Source organism: Mauremys mutica, chromosome 1 (genome assembly GCF_020497125.1).
Source record: "Mauremys mutica isolate MM-2020 ecotype Southern chromosome 1, ASM2049712v1, whole genome shotgun sequence".
Classification (NCBI taxonomy): Eukaryota; Metazoa; Chordata; order Testudines; family Geoemydidae; genus Mauremys; species Mauremys mutica.
Window position 1 is genome coordinate 110,409,643 of NC_059072.1, and position 26,905 is coordinate 110,436,547.

The window sequence follows — 26,905 nt, forward strand, 5'->3', positions numbered from 1 at the left end:
GTGCAGGTGTCAGGGTAGGGGGGCTGGGTATGTGTGGGGTTGCCAGAGTCAGGGCAGGGGTCTTGGGGGGAGGGTGAAGGAGTCAGAGGGCTGGGTGGTACAGGGCTCATTGCTCAGGGCAGAGGTCTGGGTGACTGCCCCCCCCATCCCCCACTGCTCCTTGTCCCGACTACCCCATCCTGGGACCCCACCCCCTATCTAAGCCTCCCTGCCCCATGTCCCCTGACTGCCCCCTAAGACCCTACCTCCTACCTGTCCCCTGACTGCCCCAACCCTTATCCACACCCCTGCACCCAGACAGACCCCCTGGACTCCCATCCCTATCTAACCGCTCCCTGCCCCCTGACAGGACCCCCAGAACTCTGGACCCATACAACCCCCCTGCTCCCTGCCTGCCCCAAACCCTCTCCACACCCCTGCCTCCTGACAGCCCCCCCAGAACTCCCAACTCATCCAACCCCCCCAGCTCCTTGTCCCCTGACCACCCCCTCCAGAGACCCCCCCGACCCTAACTGCTCCCCCATGACCCTTCTTGCTCCCTGTCCCCTGAGTGCCCTGACCCCATCCACCCCCCACCCCCTAACAGACCCCGGGACTCCCATCCACCCCCCCTGCTTCCTGACTGCCCCCTCCAGAGACTCCCAGCCCTAGCCACCCCTGGGACCCCACCTCACCATCCAACCCACCCTGCTCCTTGTCCCTTGACTGCCCCCACCCCTTACCATGAGGCTTCCTGCTCATCTGGAGCCCTGCCGCCGCCGCCGCGCGCGCAGCCCAGCCCTGCCCCTCAGAGCGATGTGCGCACAACAGCAGGGCTCTGGATGAGCGAGGAGCGGTTTTCCCTCCCCATGGAGCCAAATGCTGCCCCGCGGGAGCACACAGCCGCAGCCCTGGCCCCCAGAGCCCTGCGCGCGCGGCGGGAGGGCTCCAGGGGAAAGGCGGGGGAGGGGCCAGCGGCTTGCTGCACTCGGCCGGCGTTCCGGCCCGGGCCCGCGGACCCCGCGGCTTGCCGCATCAGCAGGATTTTTAATGGCACGCGGAGTCCCAGCAGGCACCGCGTGCCATTAAAAATTGGCTCGCATGCCATCTTTGGCACCCGTGCCATAGGTTGCCGACCCCTGGTCTAAAGGAAACTGTAATTTAGGATCATCTCTCATATGCCAATTGCATTTTTTCAAAATTTACAAGTGAGAGGACCATACTTTGAACACATATAAGCTGCAGGTGTGCCTGTCGGCAGCACAGGGATTCCTTTTGTCTCCCCAGCCCCCATTTTTAACAGATCACTTTCTCTCGGGTCTTTCACACAGGGAAGATTTTGTTTAGGGCATCCATGACTATCTACACCGTTGTCCAGCAAAGAGCGTCGGCTAGTCTCAGCGAGAACAGCACCACTTACTCTGTTGCTTCCGGTAGCATGTTTGGACCTCAGTGGCTCGTCAGACCGCCTTTTACTGGCAGAGGAGGGGAAGGGAAAGAGGTTACAGAATTGGGAATCTCCCTCAATCTTGGTTCTGGAGCAGATAATGTGACTTACTCCAGTCTGGAGGATCAAACAGAACTCAGGGACCATCTGAGGGTGGGGAAAAGGATAGGGTCACACAATCCTAGACCCAGGCAGGCCCCTCAACCAGGCATGACATGCAGAGGAAGCCTTATCCTGGTCAGGGCATTTTACTGACCCAATAAGATGAGGTCACTGGGCTTGCGTTCAAGGCATCTCTGGTCATAAGCCACCAGGCTTCACAGAAGGCTCTGGATGTCTTCCTGTGACCCTTACTCACACTGATCTACCGACCTTCACTTTCACACTGGCACACAAATCAGTACAGAGGCCTATTTAGCCACACTTAGGGCTCTTCCTGGGGAACAGAAGGGCATCAGGCGCGTCTGGCAACAAAATGTTCAGATCCAGCGTACAACTCACCCAAACCCAGAGCCTATGGCAATCCTCCACCAGAACCCAATATAGAGATTTTAAAAGGATCTTTTACCTTTCAGATGGGCCTGGGTACGGTGGGGAATGGTCCACGGTCCTCCGGTCTAGGGGTCTGCTGTGGATCCCGGACGAGCCCCCAAATTGTTGTGGAAAATTGACCACACAATTGATTTTGGATCAGATCAGCCTGAGGCTCCTTTATTGATTACAAGTGCGCAGGGGGTGACAGCTATCGGAAACTGTGCCCCCGAGGTGAGAAACACACAAGCTTTTAAAGCTTAAAACCACAAACAAATTACACGTACATTTTGTGTCATTTACCTTATTTGGACTACATTGCAAAATTTGATACAGGTCAAAAGCAAAAATGAACAATCATTTCCCTTATTTGGCCTTTCCTGTTATGGTTATTCCTAATCTAGTTCTCTTGCGGTTTGACTTTTCTAATGCTTCCATTGCGGTTATATATTTCATAAGCTTGGCTATTGCAAATTATTGTGTTTGAGGATTTTCCATTTCACCTCCTCATGCCCCCGATGCACAGAAAGCCATTGTTCTCCTTTCTGGGGATTTTCCATTCCACTTCACCTTCTTATGCCGTTTATACACAGAAACAAGCTCAGCTAATACTCTAGGCCGACTAGCTTGACCAAAGTTCCAAAGCCCCTCTTTAGATTTTCCTCTACATGACGCACTGTACCTTAAAATAGCACCCTGTAACCCCAATACTCATCATTTGTAGCTGGTTGTAGTATTTCATACACAGCATGCCTTGTAAGGTATCATATGAGAGGTCATGATCTGCTGAAACTCATTGTTCTGTCAATTTATGTATATCGATAGTGTATAGGAAGTTATAAGATTTTGCATGTTGTTATTGAAATATGTTGAGGCTGGGAGGCACCTACAGATAGCTCTCCAGTGGCAACAAAAGAGAGGACCCACACCCAGGCGAGCGTTAAATGATCATCACCAGCCATTCACCAGCAGGGAAACTCTAAACAAGGGATTTACAATTCAATAAGGGGGCGAGGCTTCTCCGCTTAGGGGTCCTATAAAGGTAGCCAGCCAGTCAGGCAGCGGCATAGACAGCTGCAGCGGCACAGGAGCCAGCAAACAGAGCTGTAAACGAGGGAGTTTCAGTGGGAGTTTGCAGGGGAAACAGAGACCTAGGCAGAGGAACTGACAGGCTAGTGAAGGGAGTGGGTGGTGTTCTGCTGGTGTTCTGGTGCCTGTTGGGGGTTTGTTTTGGTTTGTGTTTCCTGGACTCACAGGTTTTAGGTGGGAAGGCTATGACCGATACAATGAGGATGACTGGATGTGGAAGCTGCGCATGTACATGATCCTGGAGGGGGTGCCTGAAAAGAGTTTCGTCTGCATGAAGTGCTGACTGATATTGCTGATGGAAGAAAAGATCCGAGGACTAGAGATGCAGGTGGAAACTCTGGTAGAGTTTAGAAGGGGGTCTGAGCAGATGATGGAGCAAAGATATGAGCAGGCTGAAGGGATAAGCTCAGACTTGCGGATGGAAGCAGGACCAAAGAATTCTGAGGAGAGACTGCTGGGTGAGGAAAATGGACGGTGGAAGCATGTGACTAAGAGAACCAGGCAGAGGAAAAGACGGGCCAGTGAAGGAGAAATAGAACTCAGGAACAGGTTTGCAGAGTTGGAAAATGAAGAAGGGGCACAGCAGGTGGTCGCTGAAGGTGAGAGGACAAAGAAGAAGAGAAGAGCAGCTAGTCCTATAGGAAGAGGGGAAGAGTCAATGGAGACAACACCAAATATGAGCCCCAGGAGGATATGGGATGGGTTGTGGAGGATTGCAAGGGACAATAGAAATCGAGAGGACTTGCAGCCAGAGGGAACAGGGGATAGACCGGAGAATTGCACTGTCATCAGGAAAAGGCAGGTCTACATGATTGGGGACTCCTTACTGAGAAGAATAGACAGGCCTGTAACTAGAGCTGATCCAGAGAACAGAAGGGTGTGCTGTCTGCCGGGTGCTAAGATATAGGATGTGGATCTGAGGCTGAAACGGATCCTAACGGGAGCAGGAAAGAATCTGCTGATTGTCCTTTATGTGGGAACAAATGATATGGCTAGATTCTCACTGGAACGTATCAAGGGAGACTATGCCAGGCTGGGGAAGACGCTAAAGGAAATTGAGGCTCAGGTGATCTTCAGTGGGATTCTGCCTGTTCCTAGAGAAGGGCAACAAAGGTGTAACAAGATTATGGCGATCAACAGATGGCTCAGGCAGTGGTGCTATAAGGAGGGCTTTGGGATGTACGGCCACTTGGAAGCATTCATGGACACAGGACTGTTCTCTCGAGATGGACTTCACCTGAGTAAGGAGGGAAATAGACTTCTAGGATGGAGACTGGCACAACTGATTAGGAGAGCTTTAAACTAGGAATTTGTGGGAGATGGTTGGGAGATGTCCAGGTAATCTCGACGCCAGAATTTAACATTGAGAGGTAAGAAAATAAAGTAAGAGAAGATACAGCCGTGGCTTCTATGGGTCATATCAATTATCACTTCAAAGGTTTTTTTTTCCTCCTGCTGATGATACCTCATCTCAATTGATTGGCCTCTTAGAGTTGGTATCAGTACTTCCCCTTTTCACGTTCTCTGTATGTATAAATATCTTCTGTCTGTGTGTTCCATTCTATGCATCCGAAGAAGTGAGCTGTAGCCCACGAAAGCTTATGCTGAAATAAATTTGTTAGTCTCTAAGGTGTCACAAGTACTCCTGTTTTTTTTATAAGGAGGAAGGGTATTGTAGATACCAGTCTAATAGGCGATACTGGTGGTAGAATGTCTGTGCCTAATCGGGTAAAGAATGTCAGTGAAGCCAAATGGCAAAAATTAACATTTTTTACACTAATGTGAGGAGCCTAGGTAACAAAATGGAGGAACTAGAGCTACTGGTGCAGGAAGTGAAACCGGATATTATAGGGATAACAGAAACATGGTGGAATAGTAGTCATGACTGGAGTACAGGTATTGAAGGCTATGTGTGGTTTAGGAAAGACAGAACTAAAGGCAAAAGTGGTGGAGTAGCATTGTATATCAATGATGAGGTTAACTGTAAAGAAATAAGAAGTGATGGAATGAGTAAGACAGTCTGTCAGGGCAAAAATCACATGGGGAGGATCTGGTAGTTTTCTTTCCCAGAGATAGTGCTTGGGGTGTGCTACAGACTGCCAGGACCTGATTTGGATATGGATAGAGACCTCTAATGTTTTTAATGAAGTAAACACTAATGGGAATTGTGTGATCATGGGAGACTAACTTCCCAGATACAGACTGGAGGATAAGTTCTAGTAACAATAATAGGGCTCAGATTTTTCTGGATGCGATAGCTGATGGATTTCTTCACCAAGTAGTTGAAGAACCAACAAGAGGGGATGCCAATTTAGATTTGGTTTTGGTGAGAAGTGAGGACCTCATAGAAGAAATGGTTGTAGGGGACAACCTTGGTTTGAGTGATCATGAGCTAATTCAGTTCAAACTAGATGGAAGGATAAACAAAGATGTACAGACTCCCTCATCAGTATCTAATACTCCTTTTTGACCCAAGTGGTTAACAGTATATAATATTTCTCTAATTCTGGGAGATGAATGAGGGGAAGTCACATCTAATTTGGTGTGGACTTTCCCCTTTAGACTAGCCACACACAACGCATCACCGCCTTGGACTTGGCTTCTTGGGCCACCCAAATACCCATCACCCCTGCCCAGAGAGGTGGTCCTGGCAGATTGGACTCCATGTAGTTCTGGAAACAAGCAGCACCTCTAGGAGCAATGACTCCTGGTGTGGAGAGAAGAGTTCCCTTACAAAAAGAGTACAAGAGACAAAACTGATGCAGAGCCACTCAGAAGTGATAAGATAAAGGATTTAATGGAATGAATGGAGAGGTCCTAAAAGTCCATGTTGGAGAAGAGCCTCTGTGACCCTTTGACAGTCTCCACTCCAGGGCTGAGTCTCTCCTGTCCCACCCACTGGAGCGTTGGGGTCTCTCAGCTGTTTGAATCAGCTCCTGTGTGTGCTCCCCTGGAGATGACTGAGGTGCATTGCTGACTCCACACTGTCCCTGGAGACCCTTCTATGGCAGCCCCTGCTGATCCCATCAAATGCTCCAGCAGAAGAGAGATCAGCTCACAAGTCCTGCTCCCCTCGGCAAGTGGAGAATCCTTGAGTCATCTGACAGCTGGAAGGAGTGTATCAAACAATCCAGGGGGCCACAGTGGCCCTAACAATGGGACTCTAGCTCTGTCAGCATCAGGAGGTGCTCTGCCGATGGAAATGTCAGCAAAAAGCAGAGGCTTTTCTCCACAGACAGGGAGATAGAGGTTATGGACCATCCCCATGCACTGCTCTAGGGGGCAAAAGTTGGTGAAGAAAGTTCAGGGATCCCCAAGTGCAGAAGGTCTCTAAAGCCAGCTTAGAGGAGCCTCATGGCAAGCAGAGGACATTCTGGAGGGAGGTGCATGGTCACATCATGTTGTGTTCTGGCCCAGGAGAAAATAGTTCAAGAGTGGCCCTGAGGCTGCTCTAACTTACACCAAATGCTGTATAGGCACCTGGATGGCTCACAACACAGGCAGTGTAAAGGTGGCTTCAAGACTCTACTGATGCCCCACCACTCTCCATTCCAACAATGAGATGGTGGGGACTCAGCAGGGGACCTAGAGGTCCCAGCATGCAGCCTAGCCTGCCTCATACACTGGCATCCATAGTCCCCACAGGCCAGACCTCCACACTTGAGATGAGGGCAGCCCACAGGCTATCCGTAGACCCCAGTGGACTGCGTTTGGCCTGGGGCCTGCACTTGGTCTCCTATCAGCACTTCCCACAAACCTGTTTTCCTACGACGTTTGACAAGTGATGGAGAGCCAATAACTGTGAGGCACAGGAAGGCAGCTAGTTCTGTGTAACCCTCCAGCCAGCTTGAATTCAATAAAGCCACTAATTCTTTACAGTAATAGACTGAGCTCCAGTAACTGAATTCTACACTCCTGTTATTAACCCACAACACACCAATCACACCTCAAGAGGTGAAGAGTTCTGTGGCACCTTATAGGCTAACAAACATATTGGAGCATGAGGCTGTCATTTTAATATGCTCCCTCCCCCCATATCAGCCCCTTTGTGGCCCAGACCCTGCTCCTGAAGCAGCAGCCTCACCTCTCTCAGGGAGCCCTTGATCATAGAGAGTTTGTAGACAATCCAGAGAGGGATGCAGAGCCAGCAGCCAGCCCAAGGTGTCTCCCCACCAGGGGTACACGTACTTCTTGTTGTAGGTCAGAGGGGTATATTTAATCAGAGAAAACAGGAAGGTCACCTGGGGAGGTGGAAGAAGCCAAGAAGAGAGGAAGCGGGGGGAAGCAATGCCATTAGTCAACATGATCTCCCTTCTGACTTCACACCCGCAGCAGGACTTCCTTGGGACAGACAGCCCCTGAGGGGCAACAATCAGACCATCCATCAGACCCACTTGGGTGCTGCTGCCCCTTCAATTAGTGTTTGTTATCTCAGCCAAGAGCTCGTCCTAGCAGCAGTCCCAGGCAATCTGTTCCCTCCCCCAGTTATTTCATCCCCACTCATGGATGTCCATGGTGATCAGATAAACTACACAGCAGCAGCTGGGTTAGAACCTGTGGCTTGCAAACCACAGGCCACTTGAGCTAAAGTGGGAGTCTGCTCGCTAGGTGTATGTCTACACAGCCAGCAGAAACCTGCTGCAGAGGGTCTCACAGCCTGGGTCTACAGATTCAGGCTCATTCTATAGCACTAGAAATAGTTGTGCAGCCATTCAGTATCGGACTGGAGCTCAGGTTCTGAAGCAGAGCCTGAGCTCCACCCCAAATGTCTACACAGCTTTTTTTAAGTGTCTTAGCATGAGCCTGAGTCTGCAGACCCTGTCTCTGAGACTTGTTGCCGTGGATTTCTGCTGGCCGTGTAGATGTACTGTAGCTGTCAGTAGCAGTAGGATTCTTGCCTTCTACGGATCAGGTGCTGGAGGACAACGTGATGGCCACACTGAGCCAGTGAGCCATTACAAACTTGCCCGCTCCATGGGAAAGTGCTTGCTACCTACTCAATGTCCCCAACACAGGGGTCCCAGAGCGATCAATTTCCCCCACTCCCACAACAATCCAACCAGCCCCACTCCTCTCTCAGGCCCCCAGACCAATGGCCTCCAAGCTCTCACCATGCAGACAGCCGGTATGATGAAGAGCCAGCAGTATTTGATAATAGGCTATGGCCTATAACATTTTGGACATCATTGGTTACCACAGAAACGATCAGCACCAGAGAAAGACAAGGAACGAGACCCTGTTAACAAAAAGGAACAAGAGTAATGGTCTGCATGGCCCAGAGAGGATACTGACCGACAGGAAGACCCATGTGGAGAGGAGGGAGCTCAGAAATGGGGTATTATGGGTAATACAGATAAGCGCAAACAGGGGAAATTTGTTAGGGTCATGGACTTCCTTGCTGGCATGAGGCAGCTTCTCCAGCCAGCTCCCCCAGGGCTCTGCTGTCAGAAAGCTCCCACCATCTAAGTCCCTGGGCATTGAAGTGAAGGCACGTTGTGCTACTGTCTGTAAAGGGTTCCAATGTACCAGGTTTACTAAGGGGATCTGTGGCCTGGTGCTCTTGGGGATAACAGAGACACCAGCCCCAGTGAGGGGACAAGAGTCCACTCAGGGATTCAGAGTCAGTGAAAGCTGCTGGCCACCAGGCCCATACTCACCATACACCCAGCCGATACAAAGCGTCTCAAAGATGGCAACGAAGAGCAGGCACATGCCACTGGCAGCGTAGTAATCGAAGAGCTGGAAGATGTACATCCCACCAGGGTGGGGCCAAGCAGGGAGAAGAGAGTGAGAAGAAATCTAACTAAGGGACAGGTCAAGCTGTTCAGCTGGAGAACGAACCAACTCAGGTCTTTGGCACCTTCCGGCCCCATCATCTCCTGACGACAAGCATTCCCCTTATAAGCCCAACCTGGCCAAACCTGATCTGCACTGGGGACCTCTGTGGAAATCCTGTTTTCCCCAGATCCCATCCCTGCTCTCTCTGCAGCCTCTCGTTTCCAGGAGAGGATAAATCACTGTCCAGGAGTTCAGAGTTATTTTTTGGATAGTGTGAAAAAAAATAAGCCTGGTAGTGGGAAATGGGAAAAGAGACCCACAGGTCAATATCTCTAATGTTCAAAAAAATCAACTCAGACTCCAAATTTGCACCCAGATATAACTGAGTGCAATTTTGCAGGCACAAATCATTGAGGGCCCAAATTTTAGCTGGCTTAGTTGCCTAATTCTACAGGTGCTGCTACAACACAGGCCCACAATTAATTCCAGGCACAAAATTGCAAGTGCAAAATCAGAGGCAGCTTTTCAAAAATCAGGCCCAAAGGAGCCAGAGAGAAAGAGAGAAACCCACACACAGGAGTCACCCCCTCCCACTGCCAAAAGGCAACCTGGGCCCAATTCTGATCTTACACCAGTTTTTACACCAGCAGAATTCTATTCACTTCCATGGGGCTAATCCCAGTTTACACAAATAGACATGAGGTCAGAACCAGGCCCAGCAGCTTACTGTGCAAATAGTGCTCATGAGGGTCCCATCAAGGAAGTAAGAAAGGGATAAAGATGCTCCAATAGCCTTCAAATGAGACAGGAATAGGGCTTGGTTTGCATGAAACTCTGAAAAGTCCTGACCTTCAAAACACTCTTTCACAGGCCAGCACAGAGCAATGGTCCACAAGAGTTTAGGACAGGCAATGAAAGCTGCACTATCCAGTTGAAAGAATTTTTAGCAAGGCAGAATGTAAAACCCTGTGCTGGAACTGGGCCACATCACTGCAGAGCAGCTCTTGTAAAAGACACCCCAGAATCCTTACTGACCACTCAGGTCAGGAGTCCCCTTTAAACCCCGCCCCAAAGCTGCCAACTCCAGCAGCACCATGCCCACTAGTCCTATGCTGAGAATCAATACTGAAGTAAGAGGTGTGGCAAAGTACCTGCTTCTCCTCAGCAGGCTCAGTCCTTTTTAGCCTTGGAGACACCAGCTTGGGCAAAGCAAATCCTTCCAGGTAGCACAGGGTCTGGCTGATCCTTCCCTCAGTCAGTCCCTTGTGCTGGTTTTCTCCCCTTCTGGGGACAGCATGCAGCCTTTCTTACTAGAAGAATTCAGAGCCTTGCACCTGCTCCTAACTTGCCAACTGCCTCTTTTTTTTTTTCCTTTTTTTTTTTTTTCTTTTTCTCTCTCTCTCTCTCTCTCTCTCTCTCTCTCTCTCTCCCCTCCCCCCCTGCTTACATCCCAGGGAGGGTTTAAAAAGGTCTCCAGCAGTTGGGGCCAGCTGAACCTAATTAGTTCCCTGGTAACTCCTTTTCCAGCTGAACCGTATTTCCCCCAGGTTATCTCTCCTCAGTGGCTAGGGAGAGGCCTTTTAGCCCCCTGGGACTAATTACTAGCCCTCCCTTTGTAGCCATTTGTTCTGGGTTTGCCACAGAGGGCAGAGCACCACCTACTGAATCAGTAACACCACTGTTTGCAGCACCTAGGGTGCGGCTTAGAGGTCTCCCGTCTGAGCACTAACCTATCTATTGGGTTACCATATCTGAAGTTTCAAAAAAGAGGACACGGGGGTAGCCCTGCCCACTAGCCACTCCTTCCCACTTACTGCTCCGACTGCCCCCCACAGGACACCCAACCCACCCACTCCCCCCGCTCCTTGTCCTCTGATCACCCCTCCTGGGACTCCTGCCCCTAACCTCCCCCTGGGACTCTACCCCCTATCTAAGCCTCCCTTCTCCTTGTCCCCGACTGCCCCCTTCTGAGACCCCCCCATCCTAACTGCCCCCCTAGAATCCTGCTCCCTACCTGTCCCCTGACCTCAGTGACTTGAGTTACATGCCCAGCCACAGCACTTGTCCTCAAGAGTTTGGGAGTCACATTTTAAAATTACTGCTACACTCCCATAAACCAAAAATAGTCATTCTCCATCATTGTAATAAAAACCTTGTAAATGTTCATAGAAAAGGGGATCTTTCAGTAAATAAAAGCAGAATAGAAGTAACTTCTAAAAAGTTCTCTGAAATCTTTGTCAATAGAGAAAGCTCTAAGAAGATCTCCAAAAGCTAAGCACTTTAAGTGTTTTTATTGTCTTCTGGATTCATATTCACCTCCCTGCCAGATCAAAGAACTTGAATTGTCAAATATAAATATTGGTCATTTTCAGACTTGCACTTAATTCTTTTCCTAATGCATGACTTGCAGTGAGTTTTTATGAGGAAGTTTGAAAGGCCAGGTCTTATATTCACCACAGTTTGTATCACTGTTGAATAATAGCTGACTGCGTCTCCAAATATAATACGTATGTAGGCAATGAGTCAGATTTAATAGTCTTTATTGGATTCTGATATTTATTGCAAAATTGAACTAAGTGCTTTGATGAAGCAGTTTTTACAAGCACTAGTATGAATTAAGCTAGCAGTTACATTAATTTAATCTCTGTTCTCTGGATATGATGAAAAGCTTGGCAAGAATTTAGACAGTAGCCATTGCAAATGTTACAGAACACCATTGTGGGTGAGGGATTATATAGCTACTGCAAGTGGCTGTAAACAAAAGAAATGATGGTTTAACAGTTAGCCAGTGAGAAATCATAGTATTTCCATTATTATACAAACAGGTCTTAAAATCATTGCCTTTCTTCCTGATGTGTTAAAAGCAATTACATTGGTTAATAAAATTCAAAGACAAGTTTTGTTTTTCCCATTCACAAAGTGTAACGGACAGATCCTCTTTAGAATGCTGGGTGATATAGTCTTACCATTATCTCTCCAGCTATTTTTCTAAGTAAAACAAGTTACATATTTAATGCTGTCTGAAACAGAGAGACAGATTAACATGAATAGATAATATAGGCTTTAAAAACAGAACTATAAACTGAAGAAAATGAGGCAAAAATGGAAGAGGATGGAAGAGAAATGTAGAGGAGAGGATTTTGCTAAGGAAACAACAGCTACTATTTAGAACATACAGACAGGCAATTCACTGCCCCTCAGGATCCCATGCCCCTTCTCCAACTCTCCGACCCCCTTACCTGCAGCTTAGAGCAGCGTGTCAGGCTCTGCGCCCCACGGAGAACCCAGCCCCCCAGTGCTGCCGGCGATCTGAGGCTTGGGGAGGGGAGCGGGGAGGCGGGGGGGGCTTTGTCTGCCGCTGCCAGCCCCACTACCCCGGTGCTGCCGGTGATCTGAGGCTGCAGGGGAGGGGAGGAGTTGGGGAGGGGCTTTGGCTGCCGGAGAGGCCCCAATCAGCAGCTCAGTCTGGCCTGGCCCCGCTGTCAGCCGCTTTTCGGTCTTTAAATAGCGGTCCAGGGGGAAATCCCGGACATTTACAAATTCTCCCCGAAAAGCCGGACCTGTCTGGGTAAACCCGGACGTATGGTAACCCTAAGTTCACCCCAATAAACATCAAATTGTTTGCACCTTCGGACTTTGGGTATTGTTGCTCTCTGTTCATGCGAGAAGGACCAAGGAAGTAAGAGGGTGAAGGAATAAGCCCGCTAACAACCCCCTTGATATCATGATGGCATTTTAGGGAGTAGATAGAGGATATGGCACATACAGCATCATAGAACACCACGTAACACCATGCCAGGATGTGTTGGGATGGAGCATGCCCACATTATAAAGGATGTCTCCTCCACCAGTACAAGGGAATCTTATATCTATTTCTCTGTATAAATGACTGCTAATAATAATAATAATAATAATAATAATAATAACGCTGTGTTAGTGGCTGAAGGACAGCAGCTCCAACAGCACAGCACCCCTCACGCCTGTCCAGATTGCTGAGGTCTATCCAGTAGCCACTAATATTCTGTATTTCTGGTTGGTGCATCCATTGTACAGCACTTAGCACTATTTATTCATTAAAGGTGCTTTATGCTGTATTAATTGATAATCATCTTGAATTTGAATCCATAGCTAAAATACAGCTGGTTTTATGCTGTGACAGCCTTGCGGTTCATTAGAAGGTGCGTGGTGGACTTTAGTATAGAAGAGGGGCTGAAGAACACAACGAAAAAGGAGAAGTTATAGTACTATAGAAAATACCACCTCTGGTCAGCAGGAAACTAGGGCCTGGGACATTCCTTTCTGGCGGTATGGATTGGGATAATAAATTACGAAGACAGTCACTGCACCTTGTCCTTATGGAGTTTAAAACAGAGCCTCGATCAGCTGGGCTGGGGGCAGTGCCATGAAATGGCTCCTCTGTTAGATCCTTCCCACGATGACTGAAACCAACAGTGGAGTTGGGGACACACAAGCAGCGTCAGAGGAGGTCAAAGGGCAGTGGCAGGAGCAGCTACAGAGCAGGATGAAGAGGTTCTACCCTCTGCCTAGACAGCAGCATCGGAGACTCTCCCCTTCAGTGAGGTCTTTGCTTTTAGTCTATTGTTCTGAACATTCACCTCTTGCGTGGGCTGAGTCATCTGCTGAAAACGCTGTGCAGGAACAAAGAAAGATTACAGGAAGGACACAGGTAACCAGGGGAAAATGAGGAGACCCGTTCACCACCACCACCTCCACAGGTGGCATATCTAAAGTGTTTCTTGCTGGGTGAAGCCCCTGAACTGTTTAGTGAGGCTCTCCTGCCATTCATGTGCTTTTTTCTTACATTCATGCTCAGTAGGATTAAAATGGTTTATAATCTTTCCTGTCTGTCAAAACCCCTTTATTCTGCGCTGACATCTAATTTCCCTCCAGCCTCAGCTCTGTTACAAGCGAATCCTCTCTCTCTCTCTCTCTCACACACACACACTCTCTATATCCCTACTGCCACATGCTAGTGCAATGGATCCTGGAGGCCGGGGGTCTGGGTGTGTGTGTTGGCTGCCTCCAAAAAAATGACATTCCACTGAACTGGCAGAACGGTCAGTGCACTCGGGGATATCGAGTCTGATAGAGTGAGCAAAGGGAGGGGAAGGTAAATAGAAGCCAATCACACTATTATTTCTAATTCCCATTGACTGACATTGTCAGTATGCACCAGATGCTCAGAGAGCTCCTGGAGCAACAGAATATAACCACACTCCATAGGCCTGCAAGACAGGGATTCAGTGGAAACATGGATAATCATGTGGGCACCAGGTGGGATCTCAGATTACAGATGGATTCAGAGGCACAACTACAAGGATTCAGCTCACTTGGGGCAGATTGTGGTATCCGTAATAATTGGTATAGTACAAGTTGCCCTGCTGAAGTCAGCGGAACTACTTGATGATTTCGATGCTACTCTGTGAGTCAGGACATCACAATCTGGCCCTCCCAGCCTGCTCCTGCTCCCAGTGAAGTCAGGAGAATACTGTCCCCAGCTTCAATGGGAATAGAATTGGAACCAAACACAGGAAGGAACTGATGCCCCAATTAGGAGACAAGAAGGGATTTCCCCCCATGGCACATTACCAGTGAGTGGCGGGGAGGGGTGGTGAGTGTTCATACCATCCTATGGAGCTCTGAGCAAGGATCACCTGTAAGGATCAGAGATGGGTCTGAGTGGGGATTGTTCGCTTTAATTCTCAAAACGATTTGCAGCCTATTGCTATCAGTAGAGAGAAGGGTAATGCCCTGTGACTGCCTTTCACTGAATCTCTTCTTCTGGCCCAAAAGAAAATGACATTATGACATTATGGTCTATACTGGTGCAGTGCTGGGGCCTCTCTCTGTCCTTCTTTCATTTTTAAAGTGAATTGAATGCTGGTGAAAGATTGGAGTCTGACAGGCCTTTTTATCCATGAGACAGCCAGTTCCAGTGCAAACCTCCCTCATCAATAGACCCTGGCTCTGAGCTAGTTCAGGCTTCATGCTCATTCAGAACGCGGCATCTTTGCTGAGATTGCCTGATAGTGACATTCATAGCTAGAACTGGGCAGGAACTGGAATTTCCATCTTTTCAAACATTTGCTTTCATTCCAAATCGGAACAAAAAAGAATTTAGACATTTCCCATGAAACAAGACGTATGAAAAGGTTTCGTTCCAGGACAGTCAAAAACCATTTCCTTTTGATTTTGACTTTAAAAAAAAAAACCAAAGAAAAAAACAAAGAAAAAAAATTATAATATAAAATAAATTTCAAAATGAAAAGTCAAAATGAAAAAATCAAAATGTTCCATTTCTGAAATGGTCCAGACAAAATGTTCTGACCTTCGCAAAACGCATAATTTCAATTTCTTTTTTCAAAACAAAGTTTTGTCAGAATCAACATGTCCCCTTGGAAAGTTGTGTTTCTGACAGAACAGCATTTTCCAATGGGAAAACATTCTGGTTGACAGCGGAGGCTCTAGGAATCTGGCCGCCCCAAGCAGGGCGGCACGCCGCAGAGGGCGCGCTGCCGGTCGCCGGTCCCGCGGCTCCGGGGGACCTCTTGAAGACGTGCCTGTGGAGCTTCCACAGTCATGCCTGCGGGAGGTCTACCCGAGCTGTGGGACCAGCAGACCCTCCGCAGTCATGCCTGCGGGAGGTCCACCGGAGCCGCTGGACCAACGGACCCTCCGCAGTCATGCCTGCGGGAGGTCCGCTGGCCCCGAGACTCCGCTGGACCTCCCGCAGCCATGACTGCGGAAGTCCGCCGGAGCCACCTGCCACCCTGCCGGCAAAATGCCGCCCCAAGCGCGCACTTGGCGCGCTGGAGTCTGGAGCCGGCCCTGCTGGTGGAAGATTTTCAAACATCTCTCTATGTAACAGTGATATGCTGATGTGGAGAGCAGTCTGCTAGGAATGGGACCAAGAGTCCCTTGACTTGTTTCACATAAGACACCAAACAGGAATGAGATGGTAACAATTTTTGGTCATTACTGACCTGGGCGGGATGGTAGCCAAGAGGTAAAGGCACATATCTCCTTACCCCAATCCCCTAAGGCATTCATTTGCCTCAGTGAGGAAGGGCTTTCTATTGGCTTACATGGAATGTGTCATGCAGGAGGTAGTAGAAAGCATAAGGAGCAGGTCAGAAGAGCGCAGAGGGTATTGGGGGATAAGGAGGGAGTATCTGGGAAGTATGGCTTACAAAGACCACAGGAATCAATGCCATGACACAGGGACTGCATGAAGTTTATAGTGGGTTGCTGGTGGGAAATTCCCTCTGGACAGATAATTGAGCAGAGGCAGAAGTTGGAAAGTTGCTTTTACCTGCCTGATGGTCCCCTCGGAGGTGAAGAAGCAGTACAGCATATAGCCCGGAATCAGCACCATGGAAGACAGAGCCATGAGCCAGCCGATGCCCTGTCCCCATGGGGGATAGACATATTTCCCCAGAGTCAGAGGGGTCATTTCAACCACACTGAAGAAGAAAACACCCTGAAGAAACAGGATCAGCAGTCACAGCGTAGTATGGCACAAGCAGAAATATTCACTGACTTTGTCTTTTTGAGAGTTCCCTAAATTCTCACTATGAGTTATAGTCAATAATCACGCACCATTCCCAACAGCCCTCCCTCCCCCACAGCCAGGTCTCCCTCACCATTCCCAACAGCTCCCTCCCAAGCCAGGGCTCCCGCACCATTCCCAAGAGCTGCCCCAAGAACCAGGGCTCCCAGACCAGTCCCAACACCTCCCCCCAAAGCCGACAGGCTGAGAATGCATGGTAATGTTTTCTCATGGTCAGTGCCCCTAAACTCCCCTGCCCCAGCCAGGGTACTTACACCCCTCCCTACTTCACCTTCTGCTGCACACCACACTCCCAAACCATTTCCTAAACAGCGTCCTCTTAGCTGATTCTCAGGAGCTAGGAACGCCCCACACCCAGCATTCCTGTGGCAATCCCAATAGCACCTCCTGCTGGGAGAGGAAGGGTTGGAGGGTGGGCGGAGGAGCTGAGAGATCATCAGTACCAATTCTATTATATCTGAGAGCGCCTCCTGCTGGGAGAAGCTTGGGAGTGGCTGAGGCTGGAGCTAGAGTGGCTGAAAGTTTTCTCCACAGCCAGGGGCAGCTCTAGCAATTTTGCAGCCCCAAGCAGGGCGGCACGCCGCGGGGGGCGCTCTGGCGGTCGCCGGTCCCGCGGCTCCGGTGGACCTCCTGCAGACGTGCCTGCGGAGGGTCCGCTGGTCCCGCGGTTCCGGTGGACCTCCCGCAGGGATGCCTGCGGATGCTCCACCGGAGCCGCGGGACCAGCGGACCCTCCGCAGGCACGCCTGCGGGAGGTCCACCGGAGCCGTCTGCCGCCCTACCGGCGACAGGCAGAGCGCCCCCCATGGCATGCCGCCCCAAGCACGCGCTTGGCGCGCTGGGGTCTGGAGCCGGCCCTGTCCATAGCCAATAATGATTTTTAAAGTCATAAATCACCAGTTCAGCTTCTGAAATATCAAACACAGGAGCAACCTATTACTAAGTGCATGTTCTAGGCCAAGCTCCCCGCTCTCTTCTGAGAGTCAGTTGCAGAGAGTCAGGTGGGAGAATAAAAGAGGCTCTGCATATTTCTTTTCCTGCCAGTTGCTTTGACTTTTCTTAGGACCAACTTGAGTTTAATGCCAGATCTGGATTTGGATCGGAGTTACCTAGATTAAAATTTTAGTGTTTCCCCCACCCACAGAATGATCCCAGTGAGGTGACCCTTCTAGATGAACCTCCCCGAAGAGAGTTGCTTTGTTCTCACCACGCAAATGAGGGGAGTGAAGAATGCCCAGCAGAGCTTCCACCAGCTGCAAGGTTGGTAGCCAATCATCTCTTCAATGTTCCTGTAAAATCTGTTCACACCTACAGTGAGAAATGTGTGTTAACAGCAGCAATGATATCTCAGCACCATTCTCATCACCTCTCTCCAGTGACCCAACACACAACAGGAGAAGGAGGAGATCAGATGTGAGATCAGAGAGGAGAGCAGACATTTAAGGTGAGCGTGGAGAAGTGTAACGCTCACTCCCCAGATAAAACGTAGACGCCATTGATACAAACTCTGAACTGGGATCTTAACAGGTACCTGGATAATTTTATGACCACTAAAACATCTACAGCTTCCCAAGCTAACACAGTAATAGTAATCAACTAGGAAAGGTCTAGATCATAAGCTAGACTAGGTCATAGATTGACCTTGGAGGGGTCAAGAAGGAATTCCCCGATACCCCAGCACTGCACAATTGGATGGGCGCGTTACTGAAGGGGGGGACTCTGGTCTCCCTCTGAAGCATCAGGCATCGGACACTGCCAGGATACCAGGGCAGATGGCTCAGCAGTCAGATTTGGCCTAACAAATTCTATTTTCATATCATACCCTCGAGAAATCCAAATCTAGAGGCTTGTGCATATTTCCATTTGTATGGGAATCTCTGCAAACGTGTGCTCAGTTGAGTGGCTGTCCGAGGAAGCAAGATGAGTGTCTCCCCGGGGTTTTTCAAAAGTTTTCAGCTTTGGCCCAACACTACAGTCAATTGTCAATCTCCCACCGACTTCAATGGCTAGTGTTAAGGGCTTTTGAAAATGGCACCTTCTGTGCCTATAGATAAGCAGCAAATGAACAAGGTGAGTTGCATTTACCATAACACCAGGAAATTGAGATGGTCTCACAGAAGACGAGGAAGAGAAGACACATGCCGCTGGCTGAATAATAATCAAACAGCTTGAAGACATAAATGCCACCCTGAGGAGACAAAGGCAAGGGGAGGGGGCCTGGTTATGGAGTACAGCCTGGGTGGGGAGCTGAGGATTAATATCATCAATACTTTCATCTAATCATTTTGCCTTTGTATGTTAATTTCCTTGGCCCATGGAAGCCAAGAAAGATGCATCATTTTGTTATAATCTAATTCCTGCCATTTTAACAGACGTACTCTGGAATGTGGTCAAGGAGTGAGTGTTGAGGCCTGGCTGAGGGTGGGGAGAGAAGCAGGACTCTCCAGTGGCTGCCTTCCCCCTCTAGTGTGAGGAGAAGCCGCTTTGTAAAATGAATCCATTCTGTCCCTCCTGCTGCACTTCAGATGTCTCTGCAGACGTTCCATCTTCTGTGACTCATCCAGCATGAAGTCACAAAGTGGGAAATCTAAACCCTGGCCTCCATGTCACTGAGTCAGGTGCCAAAGTCTGCACACAGAGCCTGGGCCTCACTGCCATACACCCAATATAAGGATCTCTGCATTGGGTCACTCACTAGGGCATGTAAACATGGAGCCTGGGCCTTAGTGTCACTGCCTGAGAGCCCTACCAGACCTGCTCTCTTTTGGTTTATCTCAATCTTCTGCACAGAGAATGTGTCACCCTCCAGGGCATAGGCCCATCCTGGAAGCAACAGGAGTCCCAGCTAGACTGACCACAAGGATGATGGTAACTTACTGAGATTTAATGTGGAGACTGCAGCTTGCTGGACAGATGACTGTGCTGGGCAAAGCCGAAACCAGCAGTGGCCCTAGTGCCTTTCACAGACAATGGCCGTTCCCCCCAGGCGTCCTCTCCTACTGTTATACAAGGAGGTGGATGGAAGAGCACCAGGAACAGGCGCTGGAGTGAGCACAGGGAGAGGTACCTGGGTGATGTTGGAGAATCCGACAATGTAGGAGATAAGACAGACCACAGCAATGAAGAGCTTCTTCCTGGCCCTGAGGAGATAGGGATACTCATCTATCAGGGCTGTGACAAACCCCTCCACGATGCAGAACTGCAGGAGGAAAGACACACACATACATAAATTCATCACCACCTTCTGCACTCCCTTGAAACACTCCTCCTCCTCTTTCCCCCACTCCCCCGGCATGGTGCCACCTCCCTCCCCTCTGGAGAACGCACCACCTCTCAGCCTGGACTTGTGTCACTTCTATCTCTGTGTCCAACCGACCACTGCTTCCCTGCTGCCTGGAGGTGGTGGATGACCTCACCTACACCTCATTTCCTGTAAGAGCTCCAGCATGTAGTCACGATACTGAAGGGCCACCATGCTGAAGCCTGGGGTGTGTGTGTGTGTGTGTGTGTGTGTGTGAGTGAAAATCCGTTCCTTCCACTTGACTGCAGGAGTTACCACAGGTAGCTGGATGATGATTGGTGTTGTGGAGAAGGAAAGGGGCTGGTGTGAAAATGAAGGGGTGGGTGGCTGAGAGGGAGGACTGAATATGCCAAGTCACGGGGAGAAGGTAGGGGAAATAGAGACGGGCCTGGGTATTGGAGATCATCAAGTGGGGGTAGATATGGGTGTGGAAGCTGTGGGCAAGAGGGTAAACGGAAGGGAACTGGAAGTCACTTCAGATTAAGAGTGGTGAATGGGAGGAGAGGGAAGTGGGCACAGGAAGTCACTGGAGCAGATGTGCTTGGGGAAGTCCTAGGGGAGTTGTGTGAGGAGTAGTGGAGGGGGAGAGGAAGGCTGAAGCACAGGGGCGGCTCTAGGTTTTTGGCCGCCCCAAGCAGTCATGCCCGGGAGGCGCCCCCGAGCCGCGGGAGCAGCGGACCTCCCGCGGGCATGACTGCAGAGGGTCCACTGGTCGCGCGGCTCGGCTGGACCTCCCGCAGCTGCGGGCGGTTCGCAGGTCCGGCGGCTCCGGTTGAGCTGCCGCAGTCATGCCTGCGGGAGGTCCAGCCGAGCCGCGGGACCAGCGAACCGTCCGCAGTCATGCCTGCGGGAGGTCCACTGGAGCCGCCGGCCGAGCGTCCCCTCCGCAGTCATGCCTGCGGCAGGTCCGCTGCTCCCGGGGCTCCGGTGGACCTCCCGCAGGCATGACTGCGGCAGGTCCGCCAGCCCAGCCTGCCGCCCCCCCGGGAAAGGGCCGCCCCAGGCAGGTGCTTGCCCCGCTGGGCTCTGGAGCCGGCCCTGCTGAAGCAGTAAATACCGAAGGAATACACACCTCTCCATGTCCTAACTAGACCACATGGAACACATAGGAAGAGGTGGCAAAATTGTGCGATTTTCCTAGTGCAATCCACGTAACATGGTATCTTCTTTCATGATGATTACTGACACATAGTGGATCTAAATTCCAGAGCAGAAGCATGGTCCAGCAGCTTGTGCACCTGGCTAGGGGCTTAGAGGCCCCAAGGTCTAATCCTGACACTCATGTGCTACGTGACCTTGGAGAAGTCATTAAGGCAAAAGGTTTCAAACCTGGATTCTTAAAGTTAGACACCCAAATAGACCATTTAGGCCCCTAAATAAAAGTGGCCTGATTTATAGCCGTGCTGAGCTCCTGCAGTTCCCACTGATGTCAGCTGGAGCTGCAAGTGCTCCGTACCTCTGAAGAGTAGGCCATTGTGGTGTTTCCTCTTTGATATTGCTTAGGCTGCTGGTGTGCTGAGTCCACTGCCTATCGTGCTGGCCAATAGTGTCCCATTGTTTCCTTGTCCTTACCCCTCCCCTCCCATCGGGCTGGCTGTCTCCATCTGCTATCTCTTGCTGTATGCCCAGAGTATAAGATCTTTGAGGCAGGGAGAGTCTTTTGTTTTGTGTTTTTGCAGCACCTAGCACAATGGGAGTCTGAGGTCCGTGATTGAGGCTCCCAGGCGCTAGCATAATACAAATAATAAATAATAATTGTTATTACTCTGTGTACTCCCTTCCTTCTTTCTCTTTACAGTGGCTTTGGTGTGTTTTCTGAAATGTTTCCCTTTCCTCAGTATATTGTCATGTCTCTTCATTGTTCCTGTCACTTTTCTATTATAGACATCTGCCCCGCCCCCACCCCAAACCTGAGTTGATGATCCTGTTATTTCCTGTTTCTTATTTCCATTCCTGATTCTCCCCGGGATCAGAAAAACAGCTGTGCAGCAGACAGGCTTGTGGGTGGGTGTTTCTGCTCTGCAGGACTCTGATTCCATCAGCAAGAAATGCTCATGAATAAGCTGTAAGAGATGGCATCACATGGGACAGACGCGGGCTTGGAATCACAAGGCGCAACTAACTCGCCTGGTGGAGCAAACGCCTGACCTGGAAACTGGTAGTTAAAAGGAATCATTAGTATATTATGCAAGAGGGTCTAGATGCATGAGAACTAAACCCACGAGTGAAAACGGGTGCATGTGTCTGGGCGTATCAATGTATGCCACTGCGGCTGTGAATAAGAATTTGTGATGTCCCTCATGGCGCAAAGAGACAGGATTTAGTGGTAGTAAATACACAAAGGATTCTTTACTGATGCTACTGGACAGACAGACCCTGTTATTCCCCTTGACTCTCCAGCAACCTGTGCTGCCTAGTGTCATGAAAAGCGATTCTCCTTAAGCCCAGGTGTGACCAGGCTGAGTCCTGACTCTGTCCTCCCCAGAGCACACAGATCCGGAGTTAGGCCCCAATTCAGCAAAGTGCTTAAACACATTCTTCACTTGAACCAGGATGGACTTAAGCGCATGTTGAAAGTTAAACGTGCCTAAGTGCTTCACTGAAATGGGCCCTGAGGCACCATTTTTTAAAGGTATTTAGGTGTTGCACCGCTTAGCATTGCAATGCCTAGCTGATTTCGGAGTCTAAATCCCCCTTAAGAGTCGATAGGATTTAGGGTTCTAAGTGCCTAAACCCCTTTGGAAAATGAGATTTAGGCTCCTAAATCAGTTAGGTGTGAAACACTGAGCACAGCAACACCTTACTGACCAAAGACCCACACACACACCTTCAGGGGGGTTGGTTTTATTGGTAGCTCATAAACAAACATAAACCTCAGTCTTAGCTTCCTTCCCAAGCTTGGGTGTCCCTCTAGGACCAACTCTGCCCTCTCTCCAGGGAACCACTCCCACCTCCCTTCTAGCCCAGGTGCAATAACGAGCTGCATCTGCTACAATGAGCCAGCAGAACTTCAGCAGCCTTCTGAAGGGTTCTAGCACCTGTTAAAGGCATGGTTTTACACCAGAGCCTTATAAGGTGACTAGACAGCAAATGTGAAAAATCGGGACAGCGGTTGGGGGGAGTAATAGGAGCCTATATAAGAAAAAGACCCCAAAATTGGGATTGTCCCTATAAAATCAGGACATCTGGTCACCCTGCAGCCTTACCACCTTGCTACCCCTGGCCTGGACTAAGCAGTCATGGACTGGGCTGCTGACCATCCTGTAGAATATGTTCCTGTGCACAACCAAGGCTTTCTGAGAACATGTGGGAACTGAGAACTGTCAAAAATGGCAGCCTGAAGTACTTGTGCAATTGCACGCTTGCATTTGTGTGCTCAGTTATTGCAACACATGCAAATCAGGAGCCTGTGTGTACTAATGACTAGCCAGGCACCTACCTAACTATTTGCATGCACAGTTGTTACTGCATGAGCAAATGTAGGCATATTTTTTGCATGCAGAATCCGGCATCATGGGTTCCATGCTCTATGTGTAAATCATACACTGAATGAGGAAATCTCCAGTACGCAGTGTAATGGGGCAAGGCCAGACGGCTACAGTAAAGTAGTGAGGAACAGGTATGTTAGCCCCAGGCTAAACAAATCCCTGGTACTGTGGTAACCAAATGGCAGTTGCTCCAGGTTAATCAAGGCACCTGGGGCCAATTAAGATCTTTCTAGAAGGCAGTGGAGATAGCTACATTGACTGGGACACCTGAAGCCAACCAAGGGCTGGCTGGAACTAGTTAAAAGCCTCCCAGTTAGTCAGTGAGGGGTGTGTGTGTGAGGAGCTGAGAGGGTGAGGGTGAGCTGCTGGAGGATGAGGAGTACAAGCATTATCAGACACCAGGAGGAAGGTCCTGTGGTGAGGCTAAAGAAGGTGTTTGGAGGAGGCCATGGGGAAGTAGCCCAGGGAGTTGTAACTGTCATGCAGCTGTTACAGGAGGCTCTATAGACAGCTGCAATCCACAGGGCCCTGGGCTGGAATCTGGAGTAAAGGGCGGGCCTGGGTTCCCCCAAACCTCCCAACTCCTGATCAGACACAGGAGGAGTTGACCCAGACTGTGGGTTCCACCAGAGGGGAAGATCACTGAGGTGAGCAAATCCGCCAATAAGCGCAGGACCCACCAAGGTAGAGGAGGAACTTTGTTACAGCAGATAGAAACCCTCAACATCTATTTATCTGTTTTTCTAAATGCTTGTTTTGCTTTTGATGCCTCGTGCACCCCCTCCCCCAGGCACTGACAGCTCCCTAAGAACTCCATGCCCTGTGAGACTGACAGTCATACGGGACTCTAAGACTTTCAGATGATATTTGAGAAGCAAAGGCATCAATAATTCCACACAGTGCTTAGGCGACTTATTGTCCTGTATCGAACTATTTACGAGAGCCAAGTGAATGATCCACAGAGAATAGTTCTTCCAGTGAACTTAGCTACTTTGGGAACATTTACTCATTATTTGAGATTGTTTGCCAAATAATATCTGCAATAAGTCCCGGTCTGAGCTGTTCGGTGGGAGCATTCAGCATGTGAAAATCCAGCTGGGTTGATTAGATTTGATTGGACATTAGGTGTGACAGTTCGGGTTGTCAAGGCTCCTTCCCCACTCTGAACTTTAGGGTACAGATGTGGGGACCTGCATGAACACCTCTAAGCTTAACTACCAGCTTAGATCTGGTCTCGCTGCCACCATCCAGATTTCTGAGTTCTCTGGAAAACTCTGTCTTCCCCCCCTAAAACCTTCCCCTCCCTGGGTAGCCTTGAGAGACTCCTCCACCAATTCCCTGGTGAGTCCAGATCCAATTCCCTTGGATCTAAAAAAACAGGGAAAAAATCAATCAGGTTCTTAAAAAGAAGGCTAAGAAAGAAAGAAAGAAAGAAAGAAAGGTAAAAATCATCTTTGTAAAATCAGGATGGAAAATAACTTTACAGGGTAATCCGATTCATAGAGCCCAGAGGAATCCCCTCTAGCCTTAGGTTCACAGTTACAGCAAACAGAGGTAAAATACTCTCAGCAAAAAAAAGAACATTTACAAGTTGAGAAAACAAAGTTAAACCTAACATGCCTTGCCTGGCTGTTACTTACAAGTTTGAAATATGAGAGACTTGTTCAGAAAGATTTGGAGAGCATGGATTGATGTCCTGTCCCTCTTAGTCCCAAGAGCGAACCACCCCCAAAACAAAAAGGACAACCAAAAGCCTTCCCCCCACCAAGATTTGAAAGTATCTTGTCCCCTTATTGGTAGTTTGCGTCAGGTGTCAGCCAGGTTTCCTGAGCTTCTTAACCCTTTACAGGTAAAAGGATTTTGGTGTCTCTGGCCATGAGGGATTTTATAGTATTGTACACAGGAGGGCTGTTCCCTTCCCTTTATAGTTATGACAGGGGGATATGTCCACATCCATTTATGAATTTCATGTGGTTTTATGAATGCTATATGTAATTGCAACCAGTTTGTAATTGTAGATCAGATCATCCATTTTGAGGTGGAGAGGGTATGTAGGGGTGAGGGAAGGGAGGGAGGAAGGAAGATGTGACAGCGCAATCAAGGGCCATCAACACTGAGCAAATTTCCCCTGCTCAAACAATAGGGTTTCTGTCAGCAGGGCCTTTGGCTGTGAATGGAAATCTGTCTGGGGAGAGGGAGAGCTGGATTCCCACCCCTCCCCCATCTAATCTAGTCTTTTTGACAAGGTAGCTGCTTTCTAAGCCAAGGAAGCCTTTTCATGACTAGGAACACCTCTGAGCACCAAGCTAAGCCAACTTAACCTCCGATGTAGACAGGACAAGGTTGACAGAAGAATTCTTTCATCAACCTAGCTACTGCTGCTCGGGGAGGTGGATTAACTACAGCAACAGAAAAACCCCTTCCATCGCCATAGGAAGCACCTGCTCTATGGCTATTACGTCACATATAAAAGGCCGCTTGGACTGCCAAAGGAAAAACAAACAAACAAACAAACAAACAAAAAAAAAAACAAGCCGCACGGACTGTGCTGCCCCAAGAATGGACGGAATTCTGCCCCTTAGCATGTGCTGCCCCAGGCACGTGCTTCCTCCGCTGGTGCTGGAGCCGGCCCTGCTGACTGGAGGCCCCAGGCAGTGCACATAACAAAATTCATTCTGCACGTGGATGGAAAAAATTAGATGGAACACTGTACAGGACTGACAGAGGAGGATAGACAACTGTCATCCGGGGTGGTTCTCATCTAACCACAACTTTGCTTCTTACCCCACTTTCCCCGGTGTGTTGTCTCACCTGGCTGTCAAGGCCTAACATCATTAACATGGAGAAGAAGAGAATCGACCAGAGAGGGGACATGGGCAGCTGCATGACAACCTGTGGGTAGGCGAGGAAAGCCAGTCCTGGACCTACCAGAATGAAAATATATTGAAAAGTTCATGTTTCTAAAGCGCTTTAACAATGAGGCATGTCGGAGTTCAGTACGACTATTAAACCGAGAGATGGCAACAGCAAAAAATTGCCAATATTTTATTATGGGCTCCACGAAAATCTGCCCCCTTGGCCTGTGCTGCACAAAGGAGAGGTGAGGGACTTGAGAATCCATTCATCTTTTCCCTCATTTAAACAATAATGCCATTTTGTTACCATAATCAGTGATGCAGGAACAGACTGGGACATCAAACTTTTTCTGGTAATGCGTATACTGTGTTACTGAGAATTAAGGTTGGTCAAACATTTTCCAAGAGGATTTTTTTCAGTCCCAAAATGCCATTTAGTCAAAATTGAAACTTTTTGGGGGAACATGTTGATTGCAATAAAATGTTGTTTGGGGGGAAAAATTGGAAAAAAAAGACCCTCTTTGATAAAGTTGAAAATGGAATTCAGAACAAAAATGTCAGAATTTCCCACAAAAAGGAAACCTTGAGTTTCAGCCAGCTCTTGTGAGAATACTGATCGGATCAGAACTTAGCTACTCCATGGGAAAACTCTAACAAAGGGCTACGCCCGTAAAGAGCCTCCTTAAGTGCAGCAATCCTGAGCAATAGACAATCCAGGCGTAGAACAACAACAAACCTCAGGCCTGGTCTACACTAGGCATTTAAACCGGTTTTAGGAGCGCAAAACCGATTTAACGCCACAACCGTCCACACTAGGAGGCACCATATATCGATTTTAATGGCTCT

The 26,905-nt window shown here is 49.1% G+C and overlaps 1 protein-coding gene across 1 annotated transcript in view; it reads right to left on the reverse strand.

Moving 5' to 3' along the window:
- Positions 1 to 5,820: 5,820 nt before the first annotated feature.
- LOC123351589 (sodium- and chloride-dependent GABA transporter 1-like) overlaps positions 5,821 to 26,905 on the reverse strand; it is a 49,934-nt gene continuing 28,849 nt past the window's right edge. Inside the window, exons 9-18 of the mRNA XM_044991043.1 lie at positions 26,016 to 26,128; positions 19,483 to 19,614; positions 18,501 to 18,603; positions 17,623 to 17,723; positions 16,158 to 16,325; positions 14,435 to 14,499; positions 13,171 to 13,473; positions 11,456 to 11,575; positions 7,131 to 7,287; positions 5,821 to 6,454 (exon numbers count right to left, since the gene is read on the reverse strand). Of these exons, the coding sequence (XP_044846978.1) occupies positions 13,458 to 13,473; positions 14,435 to 14,499; positions 16,158 to 16,325; positions 17,623 to 17,723; positions 18,501 to 18,603; positions 19,483 to 19,614; positions 26,016 to 26,128 (698 nt within the window). The 3' untranslated portion in view covers positions 5,821 to 6,454; positions 7,131 to 7,287; positions 11,456 to 11,575; positions 13,171 to 13,457. The remainder of the gene's footprint in view (positions 6,455 to 7,130; positions 7,288 to 11,455; positions 11,576 to 13,170; positions 13,474 to 14,434; positions 14,500 to 16,157; positions 16,326 to 17,622; positions 17,724 to 18,500; positions 18,604 to 19,482; positions 19,615 to 26,015; positions 26,129 to 26,905) is intronic.